Here is a 21,814-nt window from a genome sequence, read left to right as displayed (position 1 = left end):
ATTGAGGTTTAAAATTAAACTATTTCTCAAGATGAAGACCGCACTTATCTCCTTGCCTTAGCATTTATTACCATATAGAGATGGTAATAACTATTCTGGAGAAAACACAAGATTGGACACATTCGTACCTGAACGTTTCTAATAAAGGTATGAGCTGTCTACGTATTTGTTTTATTCCTTTGGATCACATGGCTACCTTATCTTCTGGAACAACAAAACCAGTACATGTATACCTTTGACATATTGCAGTCACGATATTTAGACATGCCTTAGTTATAGAAAAAAATGAATTAATTGCAAGTAATTCATTTTTGGCCGCAGCCTACAATGAAGCTCTGCCTTCTTCCCCTTCCTTTACGTTTAACTCCCATTGTTCACTTCGCAGATTTCAATCACAAAAGCTCATCGTTCTCCTGAGTACCTTTAACAGAACTGTCTATGAAAGGCGTTTTCATCCAGTGTTAAACAAACCCAGTGTGTTCGCTTCCCCTCCCTCCTTCTCTCTCTCCCTGCTCCCCCGCCTTTGGAAAAAAGAGTAATAAATGAATCATTTCATTTCAACCTTGGGCAAAGGGTCTGAGGTGCTGGATTTGAAGTGAACCATGCAATTACATAAACATAGGCGCAGCCAGTCCACCAGTGAGTGGAAAGGCATGGATGTTAGAGGATTATCTAAACAGTCGAACACTTTTTCCATGTGTGTGTAAGAAAAAGCTTGGAATACTTGGGCTAACCCTCCTCCTTGCTGCCACTTCTGTAGAGGCCAGTCAGGAGAAGCCCAGAAGGAAAGATCCAGAATTTCTGTTTGTGATTTGGGAAACTGACAGACAACAAGCTTGACAGTGGCTTTGGTAAACTCACATCTTCTTTACTACTCTCGCCTCTCCAGAAAGCTGAATGGCAGGCGGGATGCTGAGCTGACCGAACCATCCGGCCTAGGAAAACCAAACTAAGCCATATGCTGCAGAAGGAAAGATTTGTCTTGAGACATTGACTGTGTGCCTGGGAGTGCTGCAAAACTTCAGATGTGCTGTGCTCCCCCCCCCCTTTAATATATATATATATAGCAACAACTTCTAAATCGGTGGAAATGTTACCGTGCTGCATTTTTCTTACAGCTATGCAATGCAAAGATGGCTTGGGCTTCTCAAAGATGGTAAGTGATTCTGCTGAACATATGCATAAAGTCTTTGCTGTAATGTAATGTAAACGCTGTGATATCCAGCACATTTATTTTTGAGTAAGTGCTGCTAACAGATACTTTTTTAAAATCCAGGCTTTGAAAGGTCCAGTTTTTGTAAAAAAAAAAAAAATGAAGGGATTGAGTCAGGAGAAGGAAAATTCTACTAGGATTTTAAAAAGATAGATAGATAGATAGATAGATAGATAGATAGATAGATAATCAAAATAAAGAAAGAATAACCAAATTTAAAAAGGATTTAAGATTATAAAATGAGACTTGGCTTAAATGTTCCAACTTCAGCTTCAGTGTGATGTGAGAATGACGGTGTTTGCAAGGCTTTTAAAATAAATACAGTGCTAGACAGAAAAAGAGAGAAACACAACCAAGATACAGATGCGAAGTCCAACAAAAGCAGGCAGTGTGCCGTTTTATGGGATTGTGGCAGGGCTTTTGACAGAAAGGTGTTTGTAGGGCCAGACATACAATGGCTGCCCTCCCCCACATCAAGTAGGGTGGCAATTTATGCACTGCCAAAGAAAGAAAGAAAGAAAGAAAAGAGCTTGATTCCAGACAAACAAAACAGGACTCTGCACAAAATCTGCATAGGCCATTTGGCCAATTTGTAGTACAGTATATTAGTACTACATTGCATAACTATAATTATAAAAGCTACAATCATATTCATAGTAACTGTTGCTTCACATACCCTCCAGCTGCCCTGATTAGATAGGGACAATCTGGAAAAATCCTCTGTCATCCCACATTTTCAGCTGCACTTAAAATGTCCCCATTTGGACATTTTGCTAGAATTTGGTCTTCCCTGTAGGCTCAGGCAAAAGCAAACGGCTGTGGCCTTTCTTAGTGTACATGTTCTCCCCCATTGATCGCTTCTGTCATCTTGGTGATCCTCTGATGTTGTTGTTTGGTCTCATGTGTGCTAGATTTCATCTGTGAGATACTTGAGAGCATGGTACTCAATCCTGTGAACCACTGAACTACCTGGATTGGAAAGTGTAGCAACTCTAGTATTATCCTGCTGCAAATTTTGCTTGCTTCTTTTCTACTGATAATATGATAATGGCACAAACTGTTTGCCTCTAGCAGTGAAGTTGCTTGGTTGCTGGGATACTTAAATCCTTTCTGTTCTGGACAACATGTATCCATATAGTGTTTGATCCCGACCATCAACAAAGACATGAAGTTCTACATGAAAATATTCCCTATCACCTATGTTCACCCCTGTCACAGAATTTGAATTGAAGCAAAATTGAATAAGGCTGGATTTGGCTCCTTGAAAGAGTTTTTGGATTTGCATTTGTCAATCTTGCTTTGAATCTAGCTTAGTCTGTTTTGTGTATGTGTTTCTATATACTGGAAGTGCGTCCTCAATATGTTAGTATCCGCTGGGGTTTGGTTCTAGGACACCCGCCCCTCATGGATACCAAAATCGATGGATGCTACAGTCATACCATATTCAGTGGCATAATAAACAAGAGCCAGCATGTTGTGGTGCTTTGAGCATTGGACTATGACTTTGAAAACCAGGGTTTGATTCTTGATTCCCTGGTGACACAGTGATTCAATGCCGGTATTGCAGCCACAAGGTTGTGAATTCGATCCCATGGCTCCAAGGTTCACTTAGCCGCACATCTTTTCGTAGGTTGGTAAAATGAATATCCAGCTTGTTGGCGACAATTGGCTTTCAACACAACCTTAATAGATTAGAAAGCTGGACCAAAACTAACAAAATTAATTTTGAGAGGGAGGAATGTAGGATTCTACACTTGGGTAATAAAAATGAAATACTGTACACAGATGTAGGATGGGTGACACCTGGCTTGAAGGCAGTACATGTGGGAGGGATCTAGGAGTCTTAGTGGACCACAGGTTGAACATGGGTCAGCAATGTGATGTGGCAACTAAGAAAGCCAATGCACTTCTAGGGTAGTTCAATAGAAGTATAGTGTCTGGATAGAGAGAAGTAATTGTGCCACTCTATTCTGCTCCAGTTAGACCTCACCTGGAATATTGTGCCCAACTCTGGTCGCCACAACACAAGAAGGGTGTTGACAAGCTGGAGCATGTCCAAAGGAGAGCAACTAAAATAATGAAGAGTCTTGAAACCATGCCCTATGAGGAATGGCTTAGAGATCTGGGTATGTTTAGTTTGGAGAAGAGAAGGTTAAGAGGTGGCATGATAGCCCTGTTTAAATATTTGAAGGGATGTTATATTGAGGATGTAGCAAGTTTGCTTTCTGCTGCTCCAGAGAATAGGACACGGAACAGTGGATGCAAACTACAGGAAAACCTAAACATTAGGAGGAATTTCTTGACAGTAAGGGCTGTTCAACAGGGGAACACACTCCCTTGAAGAGTGGTGGAGTCTCCTTCTTTGGAGGTTTTTAAACAGAGGCTGGATGGTCATCTGTCAGGGGTGCTTTGATTCTGTGTTCCTGCATGGCAGTGGGTTGGACTGGATGGCCTTTATGGTCTCTTCCAACTCTATGACTCTATGATTTGCCCACTGGAAACTGAGATGAGATTTTCCCTAGCAGTGTGAGGAAACTTCTTGCTTGGACCACATGCCCAAAGCATCCAGCATCATCTCCTATAGGTTAGTACCTCACTCTAGCAATGGTAACACAAGTTCTGCAGAGGAAACGTGTGGCTGTGATACCTGCTTATGCTGACACTGAGTCCATGCCTTCTTGTCTGCATCATAATGGCTTTATGTTTAATAATGATAATGCTGACTATAAAAGCTGAGATGTTTCACAAGAGCAACAGAAAAGAATTTCAAATGTTGCAGAATTCCTGCTGAAGAAATCCGCCTGCCCACAAGAATGTAATTCTTACAATCTTTGGTAGTACAATCTCACATTTTAAAAAAGAGAGAGGAATGAAGGAGAGAAGTATAAATAAGAAAACAAGGTTTCAAAATTAATCTGAGATCCAAGGAATAAACATTTGAAGTGAACACTTCTGCCTTTGCCAGGTTCATGGTACATAGGACAGGCCTAAAGAATATACTGTACTGCTAAATTCTTGCAGCTGAAATAACAACAGCTCCAAAAGATGCTGTAAATTCTTGAAAGTTGGCCCCAGACGTCTCCAAGGGGGAAAGGAGGTGACAATATTCTTTGCTAAACAGAAGAGGGAAAGCCTTTCTCCTCTTCACAATGATGATATTAAATGTTTGAAAATCCTAAAAAGTACCATTCCATGGCATTTTCATGTAGTCCTCTTACTATGGTGGCTTACATAGTAAGGAGGATCCACACTTTCCAAATGTCCTGATTTGACTGGATTAGTTCCAAGTAATCGTGTCTTATCCCACTTTTTCAGCTGTTTTTATAATTTCCACATTTCTCTCTTCTTCTCCCACATCACCACCTTGTCCTGTTTGCTGCCATTGCTGTAAACTGGTGGCACAGTGGTTAAATGTCACACTCAGAAACCACAAGGTTGTGAGTTCAATCCCAGCCAGGGGCTCAGGGTCGACTCAGCCTTGCATCCTTCCAAGGTTGCTAAAATGAATACCCAGCTTATTGGGGACAATTAGCTTACAGTTGTAAACCACTTAGGGAATGCTTAGGTGGTATGAAGTGGTATATAAATGAAGCTGCTATTGCTTTTGCAAACTGAGTTCACAGTGCAAAAGTAGTTTGTACTCCATTAATTAGGAGAGGAGGAAGAGACAGAGTCTTGTTTTCTCAGTAGGCTAAGGCAACAGCAAACTGCAGCAGCCTGTTTTGTTTTCTTCCTCTTTAATAACTTTTGCCATCCTGACCATACTTTGCTGTTACTTGGCTACACGTGTCCTGGTTTTCATCTGTAAAATGTGGGAAGGTATGAGGGTCTTCTGCCATCCTATGAAATTCTCCTTCCTCAAATTTCCAGCATTGCAGAAAATGAAACATTGAAATCATTCAGGTCACTGTTATTTCCCATTCTTGCACCTCCTGCTCTGTCTTTTATTCTCTTTCTCTCTCCTGATTCTCCCTGCCCAATTTCTTTCCAAGCAGCAGGTCAGGGAAAGATACTTCTGCCTGAAGTCTGGGACAGCTGGTTGCAGTAGAGGGCTTTTGAAATTAGTTCAAGAGGAAAGGTTGCTCTTTAAAGCCTCACAAGTTGCTGTGCCTCCAGGATCCCATTTCTCACACTGGGACCTGGTTGCTATTGTAACTTAGCAATTGGTATTAATCTAGACTTTGACTGGACAGTCCTTGAAACAGAAGACATCTTCAGATAGAGGACTGTGCTCTGAAAAGTGGGAGCCAGGCTCACCCCTATTGTGGAATGAGAAAACACTGAGTTTTTTGGCCTGATCTAACAAGGCATTGCTGAAAGACATTCTTGCCTCCTCCTCTCTCACCCACCTACAACTATTCTCAGTCTCCAAACACATGTTTGCTTAAAAGCTTTCTTGAAGTGTGACATTCCTAGCATGGCCCACGTGTCTTACCAAACAGCAATGGCTCTTCAGAGGTCTTTTCTGTAGTTGTATTATTCTTTTATGCACAACATATGCGGCACTCATATTTCTTACATATAATATGGCATGTGACATTTTTTTTCTCCTAGAAGCCCACACATTTTTACCTACACACAGTATCTTACTGGCTGCCAAAGCATCTGGCTAAGGAAGGCTAGAAAAGGCAAGGCACCATCAGACAAGTTGTCCTGGAATTGCCTGCTCTATTTGCAATGAACATTTTCCATTCCAAAATTTCTTTTTCTATGGAATCATCATGTCATAGATCTGGGTGAGGAAATTACATCTGGTGGGCTCCATGCAGCCCCTCAAGGCCTTCCAGAAACTCATTTTTGTTTCTACCAGAATCATCCCTGGCTATACCCCATATGAGCTATGGAAGCCAATTTTGCCACACCCCTTTCTGTCCAGTCCATCTCATGTCCCAAAATAGCTTTTTTGAAATAGGGAATCAAACAGAATTCTGGACTAAATTGTTCTTTGGTGTAAGAAAGTAAACTAATGTCTTAAAGATATTCTTACCTCTTCTTCTTCTGCACACCCTCCAACTGCCCTGATTTGGCAAGAACAATCCCAATTAATACTCTTTCATCACACTTTTTCAAATAGGGCCCAAGGTCCAACACTGTGGCATATTTATGCTTCTGTGCCACCTATGCCAGGTTCTTTAGGCCTGAAAGACAGGTATCCCTCCCCATCAGCCCGTGTCTATTTCTAGGTGATGCGTAGTGGATAAAACAGAAGGTTTTCCTCAAATACACCCCTATTTCATTCTCTCTTGTCTTCTTTCCCCATTTCCCCATTTCCCTATTCTGCTGTCACCCAATTCCACTTTAGATCTATCAGTTTGGAACCAAAATATTCATTTAGCTAAACTCATGCACTCAGAAATAAAACTCACTGAATGCCTTCATAATCCTTTAGTGTGTGTATTATTGTCCATACAGTGCTGGCCACTTGAGTAATTAAATGGAAGGTTTTCCTCACTCCTTTCATTTCCATCTCCTCTCCTCTCCTCTCCTCTTCTCTTCTCCCCACCCCATCTATTCTTCCTCTACTTCCTCCTTGGACAGACTCTTTGCAGGATTTGGTAAATGTGGAGCTTGCAGCTAAAAGATACATTGAGCTAAATTCATGACCTTCTACACTCCTGCTTCTATCTTTATTTCTAAAAATCTACTCAGAAGTAATTTCCATTCACTGAGCAAAAACATGTGCTCTGCTACTGATATTTCCTTCCTTTGGGGTGTCACCCAGTGCAGTCTGCCTCACCACACTCCCCTAATGATGCCACTGTGAACATGGTTGGGGAACACGACAGCTACCATTGAAGATGTCATCGTGCAATAGGTATTACCAAAACCACCTTTTTCCTGGTGTCATTGTGGTTTAAAAGCCACGAGTTGTAATCTCCTAAAAGAGTCTTTGACCAGCTCAGTCAACAGGCTTAATTTATATCAAAGAAAGTGCTGCTTTAGATACATTCAGGTTGAAACAGTGGGGTTGAGTTCAACACCACTGAAGGATGCTAGCTTGGGCAAAGCTAGCAAAGGCACTACTGTGCTAGATGATGGAGCACAAGTCCTACTCAGAATGAAGCAGCTTGTCATGGACTCTATCATATAATGTAGAACAACAATGCTGTGATCTTAACTTGTCCATTCTATGAGACTACCAGGCTATGTGCTCTAATGCATTGCTTCTCAACCTTTGCCACTCCAAATATCGTAGACTTCCATTCCCAGTATCCCTGATCATTGGTTGTGCTGGCTATGGAGAGGTGAACCCCCAAAACACCAGGGTTGGACAAAGGCTGCGTATCAGTGCCTTCAGGGACCCACTTTGCAATAAAGTAGTGACAAGATGCTAGCTCACAATATGAGGCATCTGTCCCGGTGCCCTAGAGAGTTCCTTTTCACTGGGTTGATTTGTCAATTTTGTTTTCCCCTGCCCGCTTTTGCAATTAAGAAACAATAGCGGTGTCCCATAGTCTTGCACCGAATTACTGAAACCAAGTCATGTGACAGTCCAAGGGTATGTTTCCAATTATTGTACTTGAGTCTTTCTGCCAGGCCTGCGAAGACAAACAGCCTTCTGAAGGAGTCTGGTTTTTCCTACTTCTTTGTTGTAAGTCCCTTTTAATGTTTTATCTTTTAGAATGCTTATGTCTGCTCCTTCCCACCCCATAGTAATTCCAACTTCTCCTAGAGGAAATTATAAGAAAGGGGTAATGGATTGACTGGATGGCTTAGTATTCATCCAGTACTTTCAATTACATTTTATTAAAAATATTTTTAATAAGAGATTGCCCAGGTGTCAGAGGTTTCCTGGTGAAGTTGCATGCAAGATGTTGTATCATAAAGCATGGGCCAATTGTCCCCAAATGGTTTACGCTGGCCTTCTGATCGCACTGTTTCTTTGGGTTTAGCATGTTCTGAAACTGCATGAAGAGCACTGCTCTCCAATTCAGTCATGTAACTGTCAAACAGTTTAATATCGTTTTATATGTTCTGTTTGGTACTCTAAATGAAATATAAATCAAAGGAGAACTGCTGCTTGCGCAGACATCGGTTTACATGAAGAAGAAAACAGGTTACAGTGGTTCAGCAAAAAATAGAGGAGGAGAAGGGGAAAAATATGAGATCAGCTATCATTTGGTTTGGATTATAAATACAACACAAGACTTATAACTGGAGTGTCAGGCATACATGAAAGTAAACAAAATACAGCAAGAAAGATGTGCATTAAATTAGTTACTAGGCTGGCTGATGCTTGCATTTTATACTGACCAAATTGGTAGATAGCCAGCATAGTGTAGTGGTTTGAGCATTGGACTACAACTTTGGAGACCAGGGTTCGAATCCCAGCTCAGCTATGGAAACCCAGCAAGTCACATTCTCTCAGAGGAAGACAAAGGAACCCCCCCCCCCAAAGAAATCTCACTAAGAAAACCCTGTGATAGGTTCGCCTTAGAGTCACAGTAGGTCAGAAATGATTTGAAGGCAGACAACAACAGGCAACCCCTTTCAAAATACGTTAGTTTATTGATAATGCAACTGGGTTAAATGTGTAGCTAATAATCAAATGTTTGTGGCACATTCATGGCTTTCCATTTCTGTAAATGATTTATTATGATGATTCCTTGAACTGTCCTTGCCATTGAAAAGCTTGATTCCATCCCTCAAAATTCTTATCTATTCTGCTAGAGCAGAGACAACTTTCCTTAGCACCTCATGCAGAGGTCTACATACTTGTTGAACTGTGGGTCAAAATATACTGCACATATAGGTACAAGATATGCTGCACATATAGGTATAGGTGCATTGCCATCTCCATTTTTATAAGATCTTTCCAAGATTCACAGTTACTTTGAAATTTAAATTATGATTTTTTAAAAAAAAATTGAAAGTGGGAGAAGCCAAACTAGACCGATTCCAATGTTTGTTTTGGCCTTCCTCTGAGGCTGAGAGATTGTGAGTTGCCCAAGCTCAAGTGAGCTGCCATGGCTGAGCAATGATTCAAACCCTGGTAGTAGTCCAGCACTCAAACCACTAGACCACACTGGCTCATGTAGTCAATGGTAGTAAATGGCTTTCAGATTGCTCAGAATGAGTCGGAATGGAAGAGAATGTAGATCAAAACATTCTTCAGATACTTTGCATCATTCCTATAGCTAGCAAATTGTGCAGAATGGATTCACATGCTCTCCATCTGTTACTCCAGTGTCTATCATCATCTTCATCATCATCATTGCTACTATGGCTACAAACCCAAAAATTCAATTTTACTTATTCATCCACTCTCTTCTCTTATTGGTTGTCATGTCAGCACCAGTCATGGCCAGCTATGAACAGCTCATCTTCAATTGCCTTGTGATATCTTGCTGTATCTGTCCTATGATGGTTCTCTCCTCTTCTACCAAATCAGCATGGAAACAGAGCAAAGTGGTGGAGGAAAGGGAGAAAGCTTTCTCTTTCTTTGGCTGATAGTGGGCTCCAAGCCAGGCAGGGAGAAATACATTTCTCTTCTTCTTCACTGAGCATTGAAAGACAGTGTAGTGTTTGGATCTGCTGATTTGTTGATCTAGTTGCTATAGAGAAATCATACACTCCAAGAAAACCAGGACACATGTGACCAAATAACAGCAGAGTGTGGTCAAGATGGTAAAAATTATTACTGAGGAAGAACAGACAAACCAGGAGAGACTTCAGCAGTTTGTTTTTGTCGAAGCCTACTGGGAAGGTCAAGATTCTGCCTCCTTCTTTCCCCTCCCTCCTGCTGAGATAACTGAATGCAAACCATTTTTGTACTCTGAACTCAGTTTGCAGTAAGATAAGAAGAAAGGAGGGAGGAGGAAAGAAAAACAGAGACATTTGGAAAGCAGCTGAAAAAGTGGTATGAGAGAGGATCAATTGGAACTGCTGCTGCCAGATCAGAACAGTTCGAAGGTATGTTGGTGTATCAGAGACCACATTAATCCTTCACATCTCAGTGTGCAGGGATGGGGCAGTTTAAATCTCCCCTTCATAACCAGTAAAAGAAGGGGATGACATTTTGGGGGCAGGGGTATTTTACTGCCAGACACTTGTGCAGTCTTCCGATTTATCTGTCTGAACAACATGCCAACAGTGGCTATGATATACTGAATGAGTGGGAATGGTGTGGCCCTCTGGGTGGTGGTAAACTGCAGCTCCTGGCATCCCTAGCCAGCATAGCCAAGGGTGAGAATTAAGATTGCCAGTTCAAAAAATGGGATGACAGAGAATTAATCAGGGTTGCTGCTCCAAATTGGGACAATTGAAGGGTGTAAGAGAGCTAGATCTCCCAAGTGAGGAAGATGCTTTGCAAGGACCCTGTGTAGCTGCTATTCAGTCTCTTATCCAGGTGCTGTTAAGTGATCATGGACAGATTCAAAGCTCCTGCAGCTCCAGTCTCATTTCTTATGTTTTTCCCCCTAAGTCTTAAATGGATTTAAGAGGACCACACTTTAAACAGAATCCTGTGGTCCCTGCAGTAGGCCATGGTTGCCCTATTGGGGGCTGCATGTTGCGAGATGTGCCACGCAGACTGGATGTGGAGAGATATGCACGCAGGGGAGGCTGTGGAATGGACTTGAGCTTGTCTTTACTGGTTTTATTCTGGCACTAAGTGCAAATGTGGCTTTTTCTTAAAGCCTAATTGATTTATTCCACAGTGCCTATGGCTTTAAATGGCTTTATCTTTTAAAACCCTGTTTAATTTTTAAATCTGCCTTTCAGAACTGTAAATTGTTACAAACTTTTAAATACTTTTTACTTGTGTGCCATCCTAAGATATAAGTCAATACATAATAATTTTTTAAAACAACTAAATAAACATTGAAGCCACCTTGGATCCTCTATATGAAGAAAAATGGGATCTAAATAAATAAAACAGAATACCACAGCCCTGAAGCTGTCACTTCCTCACCTTTTCCCTCCACAGATTCAAATCTCTAAGGCCATGTTTGCACAGAGGAAAAGAAACATTCCTTCTCTGTTCTCACACTGATCCATTTAGATGATGCTTAGGGCCAAAATGGGTGAAACGCAAGCCCAAATCAGCACTCCAGGGTGATTCTCCAGGGTAAGAAGATTCCCCATTTGCTCCAAATCAGGCCAGAAACTCTGGAGAATCCCGAGTGTACGAACTGTGCAAGGACACGGGGAAAGACTGTTGGCAGCTGGGCAAAAGAGCTCAGGAGATGGCCTGGACTGGGTGAACCACTGACTTCTTCCTGCCCATACATTCCAACTCTCCATGCAGCACTGTGACTTCCAAGTTTGCATGGTTCCTCTGGCACATGCTGCTTTTTAATAAGCCTGGAGGGGTGGGAGACAGTGCTGCTGCTTGTCCTCCCCATGGATCCAGAAGTCCTGATAGTAAGCCAGGTTTTCCCATCAGTGCAGACAAAGCCCAAGACATTGTTTCGTATCTTTGTCTTTTGTTTGGTCATTCTCTATTCTCTTCTGTGCATCATGAGCATGCAATATTCCTTCACTCCTCCTGACTGTCTGTCCTCTTATCCATGCCCACTCTGTAGGATTCCTCTACCACCCTTGCAGCACCACAAGGCAACAGGTTGATGCTGTCTGCTTCCTCTTCTTGCCCTCTTCTCCCTCCTGTACTTATTGTTCTCAATCATATCTTGCACTACTTGCTGCCTCTGCCACCTCCACCTGTCATGGAATGAACCTCCCATCAAGAATGGAAGGGGACAAATGGAGAAGGGGCATTACAGCAAATTAAAATACTATTCCTCATGTTAATTGCAGGCAAATGTCTTAAACTGCATGCATAATTTGGTGGTGGGGAAGTTATTCTATGTTCCAACCTATGGTGTGTTTTTTAAAAAAATATACAATCTCTAACATAATTAAAATCGATATGTTGATTCCTCACAGAGACAGTGGACAAAATACTTCTTTTCCATTCTTCCTTAGTGCTTGGAGACACACATAAAATATACAGCAACAGTGACAAAAAATCATATCCAGCACTTCTCTGCGGGGGGGAAAATTCCACTGAAAATTAGCAAGTCATGAGACATGAGATTGTTATTTGTCAACTTAAGGGCTGTGTCTTAAATCTCAGTTTTTCGGTAGTGTGTTATTTTTGTATGGGACAGGGTGAAGAGAAGCAACATCATATTGGCAAGTGAGTCCTGCCCTTGCCTGTACTTTTTTCCTTCGGCAAGAAATTTAACTGCAACAATGAAGAAAAAGCTTTTGCAATAGCTATGGCAAATTGACAGGGGACGGAAGATTACTTGATTGCTGAAGATGGAGCGGCAGAACAGCTCCAAGACTCGGAAATCTAAGACGCTGCGCTCCATTTCACGCTCCCTGATCCTCTGCAATGGCAAGAGCAGTGACGACGGATCAAGCCCTGATGAGAAGTACCCCAACCCCTTTGAGAGTCAGGCCAACTGGGGTCAAGAGGAAGCAAGCCACTGCCCTCGCCTTCAATTAGTATGCACTTCATCGACTGACGATGGCCCTCCTGATCCACTTATGCTCACCAGCATGGTGCAGCTGAGAGCCTCAGCCAGTGATAGCTGCAAGAATATGAGGAGAAAGTTCTTCATAAAGGTAGGAGGGTCATCAACTACTGTATTGGCTGTTTGGCATATCCAAGAATTGGGTGAGAGTCTCCCCTTCCTTAGCACAAGCTGCCTCACTGTAATAGACGCAGAGATGTGAAACCCTGACCAATATTCCTCCAGAGGTAGCATAAATAGCGTGCCAAGGGTATTACACCCCTACTGTGTAGCTGGCTCATCCAATGCACTCTTCATTCAGTGGCACAGCAGGCTGCCCCTACCTGAAATGTGGAGAGGGAATTGCTACAGGACAAATCTGTCATTATAGCACTGTGCGCAGCAGGGATAAGCTGGGGGTCTTGCAGGCATCTCTTAGAAAGTAATACCTAGTTGAAGAGCTGTTTGTCTAGAGGAAATGCTAAGAGAGAGTTGGGCTTGAGAATGTGTGGCCTTCCAGATGTTGGTGACTTGAAAGGCTTCCATGAACCCCAGTCAGCAACGCCAGTGGTGAATTATTATGAAAGTAGGGATAGAAAAGAATATTGTATTTTTAGGATGCTGGTGGTGGTTGCTATGATTGCTTCTGCAATATTCTTGCAATGGAAATGTATGTGTACCCAACATCAGATGGAAGCTATGAACATTAAATTCCACTGTTATCTGCAAGTAAAGATGGATGGTTTAATACATTCATGATTTCCTACTTGGAAATGTCACTCAGAACACCATCTAGTCAATAGGGAAATGCATAAAAATGTGTATAAATCTAAGTATATGTAAGAAGAAAAAATATGGAACACAGATGAGAATTTTATAGCAATTCTTCAAATTAGGGATGGAATGGAAGTTCATCAATTTCCTGACCGGGATTGAAGTTAGAGTTCCCAGCTCCTCAAGAAACTTGCATGGAAAGAGCAAGGACATGTTCAAAGTTCCCACATATTGCTATTTTTTAAAAGATAGAAAATAGCAGTGGTGCAAAATACAAATCTTGTAAAAAAATTGTGCAGAAAACAGCAATATTGCACAATAGAACCACATGTCTATTTTTTGTGCCTTGGATGTCTACTTCACATCCATATGTAGAAGTTGTGGTCTGCAACTTCTGGTGGTGAGGAAAGCTGTTTTAATGCTATCTAAATGTTTGTTAAGCATACTAGAAGCAACAGTCCTCATCTCAATGAAGGGTGGACAACTTGGGAGGCTTTAGGATCAAATTGACTCCCACTATAGGCTGCATCAGGCCAGGAAAGTGTCATTGACTATGTGGTCAATGAATAAAATCAAAACCAAAACATAAGTGACTAGGCATCCATTTCTGGTTTTGAATTATTATTAATTTTTTTTAGTGGAAGGTGGCACATCCCCCAATTTTTTTTTTATTTTTTTTTTTGGCTAAAAATGATAGCATTGAGGGGCTCTATGGAGACCTGAAGGGTCTCAAAACCTGCCTTGGGGGCTACACGCATCTCATGCTGCACTTAGTCCAGTGCTTTTCAATTATTTTCTGTCATGCCCCCCCCTAGGAAGAAGAAAACATTTCGCGCCCCCCGCGCGACTGTAAATAGTATAATTTGTCTATAAAATTGTTATAAGTACACCTCTGCATAACAGAGCCTTGCGCCCCCCTTTACGGAGCCTCGTGCCCCCCTGGGGGGCCCGCCCCACTATTTGAGAAAGGCTGACTTAGTCCAACCCTTAGTCCATATTTCTTCTTGTTTTCCCAACCAGGACAGCTGCATTTGGAAACTCTGCATTGCCACCGGAAATGATGGTCTGGGAATCCAAGTCTCTAGAACCCCCAACTGTTCAACTTTTGGAAAAGAATTCACCGTGAGCCACATGATTGATGGAGGAGCTGCCCAGAGGTACTCTATCAATTTAATTCAGAATCCTATGAATAGGAAAACACTTGGATTGTTCATCCCTAGAGAAGAAAGGATTAAAGAGAGACACTGTAGCTGTCTTCATATATCTGAAGGCCTTCTAATATCCAGAAGATGGACCAACTTGTACTCTTTCCCCCCCCAAATGCAGCACTAGACCAAGACAGAGAAAATGACAAGCAAGCAGATTTGGGCTAAAGAATAGGGAAAAGCAGTTTAGAACTTTAGTTTGAATATTAATTTGGTAAATGTCGAAGAGAAGAGGTAGTCCAAAATGTCTAGCTGAGCACCCCTGTCCTTCATCCCTGCCATAGAATCTTAAGGGCTTATTTATTAGTTAACAATTGTGTGTCTTTGTGTTGTTACTTTTAAAGGGATGGCCGCCTGAACCCTGGCGATGAGCTTTTAACTGTTAATGGACAATCTCTTAAAGAGCTCTCCAGCAAAGAGGCAGTATCGCTCATCCAGTCAGCAAAAGGCTTGGTAAATTTAGTAATTGCTAACAAGGTAAGCAGGGATGGGAGGTTTGCTCTCTATAGTCTGTTGTGTTGCCTCCAGGTTCCAGTCAGAACTTAGGAAAAATTATTGGAGGGGAAGACTAAGCTGGAAAAGGGAGACCTTTTGAAGCTTTGGTCTTGGGGAACCTTGAGCAACAGGCGTTCCATGCATCTTAGTCCTTTTCCATATCTCCATGGCCTATTGGCTTTGCCACCCAGAGGCCTGGGATAGACAAGTGATCAGGCTGTCATTTCTCCTTGGACCCAGTCACACTACAGAATTATTGTGCAGTTATTCCACTTTACCTCCCATGGTCCCATCCTATAAAATTCTGTAGCAATATAGAAGCCCACAACAAAAAAAGGAAGAACAAGAGACCTTTCCCACAAGATTCGAGAACCCAAAGGGAAATTTAAATGAAAGGCAGGGACATTACACAATCAGAAAAGGAACAAAATATATGACCATGTTAAAACATTTTTTAAAAAGTGGAAACAATACATAGAAGAGCTATATAAAAAAGGTGAAATGATGAATCACAAATGGGAATAAGAAACTTATGAAAGCAAACCCCAGATTTTTGAAAGCGAAGTGATAGCAGTACTCAAAGCAATTGGGAAGTATATGTCACCAGGAACAGATGGCCTACCAACAGAACTGCTACAATCTCTAGTGACAGAATCAAGTGCAGTTCTAACTAAAACCTGCCAACAAAAATGGAAAACAAAATAGTGGCCCCACTACTTGTGCTAAGTTCTGTCAATCGAAATTTCAGCAACCTTAATTAAGACTTTCTAAAATATATGGGTTATTGTCAGAGTCTTCCAAAGACATAAAGAATGCCTTGCATGGGTATGACAGAGGAAAACAGATAAAGAAATGTTTCCTCCTTGGGTCAGGAGTGTTTTGTGTCATGTGAGATGTTGGATCCAGTGTATGCAGTCACATGCAAATGCCATACTCTCCACCATTTCACAGATGAAAACCAGGACTTGTAAGGCCAAGCAACATTAGAGTCTAGTCAAGGTGGGAAAAGTTATAAATGAAGAATAGGCAAGCTAAGAGAGTCTCCAGGAGTTTGCTTTTGACTGAGCTTACTGGGAAGAATAAGATTCTTCCCCTTCAGTCCTCTTCCCACTGCTAGAGTTAATGGAGTGCAAGCTACTTTTGCAGTTTGCAGCAATTGAATTAAGCTGAGGACAAAGAAGGAAAGTGAGACATTTTAAAAACAGATGAAAAAGTGGGATGGCAGAGGATTAATCAGGACTGCTTCCTGTTAAAACCAGGATAGTGGAGGGCATGAAGCTCTTAACAAGCTTTGAGCCTTGTAAACTGTAACAAGTGTTTCTCTGGTCCATCTGAATTTCTTTCTATCCCATCCCAGGAATCCTCAGTTTGCTCACGCAAAGTGCAGTCTACTAAACAGGAGGTGCAAAATGGCTCCATTCTGCAGACAAAAGCCAAATGCCAGAGGACTCGCAGTAATTCAGCCAGTAAGTTATTTAATAATGAGTGCTATTATAGCATTTTAGAATGATCCACATATATCATCTGAGTAATTCTCATAAGCATAAGTGCAATTAATACACAGCAGTGAGTCAATGGCAGATAAGAGATTTGAACCACAGGGAGGACTGTTATAGCAGGGCAGACTATTTGACCATCTAAGCTAGTAACACCTGCTCCATCTGTGATGCTTCATATACTTCTTGATTCTTTCTAGACTTCCCTTTACCATTTGCAACTTCTGTCAGCTACTCTATCTCCTCTGGATGTTATCAGTGCAAGAAGATTACATTAAATTAAACTGAAAGTGGAAGGAATCCAACAAGAGTTATTATTCCATTCGTTCCCCTGAGTGTGGAAGGAACACACTAAACATTATTTTGGTGATGGGCTGACAAAGCTGCTCTTTTTACTTGAAAAAGTGATACAGATTATGATCTTGCCTTTCTCCAGGGGATGCTTCCCTTTTGAATGAAAGATAAAGTACAGGACTTACATTGACCCGTGGATAAGTTGATCCAGGGTTTTGGAGTCAATATTTTGACTAAAATTTCTAGACTTCCACATAGTATGAATATATATATATAGTAGTTAATGATTTTCATATGTTTATCTCCTATATAGCTCCCCCTTTTTATATATTTTACTTTGTTCATACTTTAAGAATAAAAAAAGTTTTTAATTACAGCTGTTTGTACCTTTTTCCTTCTCTTTTTGAACAGGTGTGAGTCCCTACTGGATAGGGGATATCGATGGCCCCATGGCCAAAAAATCAGCCTCCCGGTACAGACAGTCCCACTCTCTTTACAGCAACAGAAAGTCCCTTTCTCAGCAGCTGGACAGCTCAGTGGGAAGAGCTCCTGTGAGTGCAAGAGGAAAGGGGAAATCATTAGATGCAGCACCAAGGCAAAGCTAGATAAGGGACAGCTTGAGTACAGTTTTATTGCCAACAGGCAGCTTCTTGTATTAATCCACTGAGTTTGGATCATTCTGTTTTTGTATCAGTCATTCAGTTTAATGTTTCATTTCCAGTTTGTAGCATTTGAGAATGATGATGATGATGATGCACACTGCACAGTGCTATTTTAAAAAAGGAAAATGTGAAGGCATGATTAGGGAACCAATTACCTTCCAAATGGACAATAGAGTCATTCCCATCATTCCTGAACCTTGATTATGATTGCCAGGACAGATAGGAGGTGGAACTCCAAAACATTTGAAGAGTCACCTGTATGGTAAGAGGTGGGAGATCAAGGGGCAAAAGTGGAAGATACCTAGATTAATTCTATTATCAGTAGGCTTCTGTTAATTCAAGTGGCATAATATTAACCTCCTTCCCATTATCTTTTTCTGAAATGCAGCCCCTTTCCAGATCTTCTCGATCCTTAAGTACAGTCCAGCTAATGCACGCATCATGTGGATTACAGGCATCCTTCATTTCCAATATTGTTTTAATGAAAGGCCAGGGGAAGGTGAGATGGCTTCAGTTCATTATGCATTTTCTTTTGTGCAATACACTCAAGCAGCTTGTCATGCAACACACTCAAGCAGTTGGGTGAGACGGTGTCAAATAAATTCCCAACACCACCCCTGAAATGTGTTAACCTGGCTGGCGTCTATGTTATGCATGTTCTACAAAATCAAAGGCTGCTGCCACACTGCGGAATTAATGCAGTTTGATACTGCTTTAACTGTCATGGCCCCATCCTAAGGAATTCTAGAATGTGTACTTTGTGGTGGCACCAGAGCTCTCTGACAGCGATTGTTAAATATCTCACAAAACTACAAATATCAGAATTTCATAGCTTTGAGCCTTGGCAGCTAAAGTGGTGACTACATGGCTTTTCCTTAAAGCCTTTGGGCCTTACTGATTTTATCCAGGATGCATATGTTTTAGAGTTGCATTATTTAAAATTGCTTTAACCTGTTTAAAATCATCTAGATTCCCCATTGATAATTTTTTGTAATATGTGTTTAATCTTTTAAATCTGTTGCTATTATTTATTGCTTTAAATTTATTTTATTGTAAGCTGCCCTGGGATCTTAGTGTACAGGGGAAGATAGAAATGTTTTAATAAATATTAAAATAAAATAAAATAAAAAGAAATTTGTTTACAAGAACAAATGCATGTTTTCCATGAATTTAAATAATAAATAATAATATAATATATTACTATATAATAAAAACAATACGTTGCCAAAACTGAATGGAAGGCTGAATACAGATGAAAATTGACTGGAACTAAGCAGATCAGTTCATCTGTTCTTGGTGTAAATGATACTGAATTTGCTGGTACAGTACTTAGGTTGTCTTAGTGATAGCTTTATAACATGCAATATTATTTTCAAACAATAGTTCAAAATGCTCTCTCTGTGCTTTCGATCAGGGGCTGGGTTTCAGCATTGTGGGAGGTCAAGACAGCATTTATGGCCCCATTGGCATATATGTGAAGACGATCTTTTCCCAGGGAGCTGCTGCTGCTGATGGAAGGCTGCAAGAAGGTAGGAGAACCTGGATCCTATATAAATAATTTGAGATGTCAACAGTTTGTGTTGGAAAAAAGACTATTAAGGGAAGACACTGAAGCAGTCTTCAAATGCTGTCATGCAGAAGATGCAACAGACCTGGTGCCCTTTCACATTGCACATTTGTAGCACTTTGATTCCATGTCAATGACTCTGGCTGAGTCCTAGGGAATCCTGGGTTTGTAGATTGGTGAGGAACAGTTGCATTTACTTACTCATTAGGATCTTTTCTAGTTCTTTCATAGCTGCCCTCCCCATTTCTAGCCTTCTTCTGTTTTTTTTTGACCCATTATTTTTGCAATAATGTTTTCAGTTCAAATGTTGTATCACATGCATTTTAAAATATTATTGAGAAATGTGCAGTGGAAAGGAATTCTTTGTGAGACAATATATTAAAAAATATATACATATTAAATATTGGGGGGGGGGGGGGGCTTCCACCCTGTGTGGGACATGAGTTACATGAGAAGAGACTGAAAAAGACTAGTACAGGATTTTTTGTCTGAACTGTCCTTTGAAAAGGGAGTGATTTTAAGAAACAACAAAAGTGCTCAGAATAGCTGACAGGTTCATTTATTCTGATTTAACAGGGGATGAAATCCTAGAACTGAATGGAGAATTGATGTACGGACTCACCCATTATGAAGCTCTTCAGAAATTCAAGGTTATGTCCCTGCGCAACATCCCTCTCTCTTTATGCACATTGCTTTCACAGCCCTCAGATGCAGCTGGGCCCAGCTCATGGCAATTTCATTTCTCCAGCAGGCCAAGAAAGGTCTTCTCACGCTCACAGTCCGGACAAGCTTCAGCACCCCACATTCTGCTGGAAGCTATTTATCCTCCCAACTCTGCCGTTCCTTAAGCACCAGCATGTGCCTCGCCAAGGAGAACAGCTCCTTTGCTTCGGAAACAGTCCCATTCCCCTTGAGTGCCACTAACCCCAAGGACAGGATCATCGTGGAAGTGTTTTTAAATAAAGGTGAGCAAAACTAGCAGCTCAGGTCCTTTTTTCCCCCCCCTTTTCTCAAGTTGGTTTTTTACTCTTTCCCACTTTATTGTTCATTGCTACATTTAGTACAGAGCTTGGGAAGTTACTTTGAAAGATAATTAATCATCCTTACTTTAAAAAAATAATCAAGGTACTATAATATACTAGAACATGAACCAATGGATTCAAATGAAAAGAAATGAGATTCTACCTAAACACTAGGAAAAAACCTATTTCTGTAAGAGGTGCTGGACAGTGGAATAATTCCTTCAGAGGGTGATGGACTCTCTATCTTTGGAGATCTTTAAACAGAGGTTGGAAGAACATCTTTTGAGAGTGGTTTAATTTAGTGTTCCTCAATGGCAGGGGGTTTGACTAGGTGCCCCTTGTGGTTCTTTCCAACTCTAAGGTGCTGTGATTCTGTGATACTGGCTGATGGTACAAAACATACATATGCAAGGCCACCCCACTGCAGCCATAGCTAAAATAGAATAATGGTTACACCACAAGAAGTATAACTTTTGTTATCCCTCATTATATGGCAGTTGTAATAAAATTTAATTATGGCAAGAGGAATTAATTACAGCCAGGCATTCTTTACCAACAGATTCAAGGATCCATGGCTTGACAATATTCCAAAAAACTATACATTCCAAATAGCAAACCTTGATTTTGCCATTTTATATAAGGCACTGTCGGGGATGCTTTGATTTGGATTTCCTGCATGGCAGAAAGGGGTTGGACTGGATGGCCCTTGCGGTCTCTTCCAACTCTATTATTCTATGGTACTATGATTCTATACTATGCCATTGTAATCAGGGAAGGGGAAAAGCACTTTTCTAACTTTTTATCAGTTGACATATATATTATTTAATTATTTAATTATTCATTTGTGTTCTGTATCTTTCTAATGCATTTTGTCCAGAGGCTGGTGTGGGTTTAGGCATCGGATTATGCAGCATCCCTTATTTCCAGTGCATTTCAGGAGTTTTCATCCATGCGCTTTCTCCAGGCTCTGTGGCTCATTTGGACGGGAGGCTCAGGTATGTCAAAAGAAGAACGTTTTGGCATAATAGTTTTATTCTCATCTTTTATCTTTTTATTCTCACATTTTATGAACAGTGTTGACTAGGGCTCAGTGAGACCATGGTTCGAATCACTGCTCAGCCATGGAAACCTAACTCAATTAACAAAGAGATTTCATTTCATGTTTCAAAAATAATTATTTTCAGTAGGTGAGCGAACCTATTTTCGGTTGCCTATTTCTTTAACATCTTAAATCACATAAATTTCATGGACTCTAGAATACTCTACAGATATCAAAGGCAGGATGCTTTACTTTTAAAGGTATAAGAAAATTCATAACCAGCTGGGAGGGAAAATCCTCATTACGATCAATGAGACATAAGGCCCACTTTGCTATCATAAGTGTTTTACATCTAGCATACTTCTCTGTCAGTTTGAGGATCACTCAACATCCAAACATGGTTGCAACTCAGATGTTTTTGAGCAAATTAAATCTAAAATGATGTGAAAAGAGAAATCTGAGAAGCAAGAGAGAGATACACAGAAGGAGGAATCAGTACTTGTTAATTCAGATGAATTACCCTGTAATTATTACATTGTTGTTGTTGTTGTGTGCCTTCAAGTTGCTTCTGACTTATAGTGAGAT

At 40.9% G+C, this 21,814-nt stretch overlaps 1 protein-coding gene across 4 annotated transcripts in view; it reads left to right on the top strand.

Moving 5' to 3' along the window:
* Nucleotides 1-582: 582 nt before the first annotated feature.
* IL16 (interleukin 16) overlaps nucleotides 583-21,814 on the top strand; it is a 38,448-nt gene continuing 17,216 nt past the window's right edge. Inside the window, exons 1-11 of one of the 4 annotated variants that reach the window (XM_042474227.1) lie at nucleotides 583-1,156; nucleotides 12,325-12,787; nucleotides 14,470-14,606; nucleotides 14,999-15,131; nucleotides 16,507-16,615; nucleotides 17,351-17,490; nucleotides 17,990-18,100; nucleotides 19,016-19,130; nucleotides 19,745-19,818; nucleotides 19,920-20,133; nucleotides 21,068-21,185. In XM_042474227.1, the coding sequence (XP_042330161.1) occupies nucleotides 12,479-12,787; nucleotides 14,470-14,606; nucleotides 14,999-15,131; nucleotides 16,507-16,615; nucleotides 17,351-17,490; nucleotides 17,990-18,100; nucleotides 19,016-19,130; nucleotides 19,745-19,818; nucleotides 19,920-20,133; nucleotides 21,068-21,185 (1,460 nt within the window). In that variant the 5' untranslated portion in view covers nucleotides 583-1,156; nucleotides 12,325-12,478. Of the gene's footprint in view, nucleotides 1,157-9,928; nucleotides 10,127-12,139; nucleotides 12,788-14,469; nucleotides 14,607-14,998; nucleotides 15,132-16,506; nucleotides 16,616-17,350; nucleotides 17,491-17,989; nucleotides 18,101-19,015; nucleotides 19,131-19,744; nucleotides 19,819-19,916; nucleotides 20,134-21,067; nucleotides 21,186-21,814 lie in introns of those variants that run through there. The other 3 variants (XM_042474224.1, XM_042474225.1, XM_042474226.1) reach the window with 3 other exon arrangements.

Source organism: Sceloporus undulatus, chromosome 6 (genome assembly GCF_019175285.1).
Source record: "Sceloporus undulatus isolate JIND9_A2432 ecotype Alabama chromosome 6, SceUnd_v1.1, whole genome shotgun sequence".
Classification (NCBI taxonomy): domain Eukaryota; kingdom Metazoa; phylum Chordata; class Lepidosauria; order Squamata; family Phrynosomatidae; genus Sceloporus; species Sceloporus undulatus.
The sequence above is the reverse complement of the archived record's forward strand: the minus strand, read 5'-3'. Positions and strand labels throughout refer to the sequence as shown.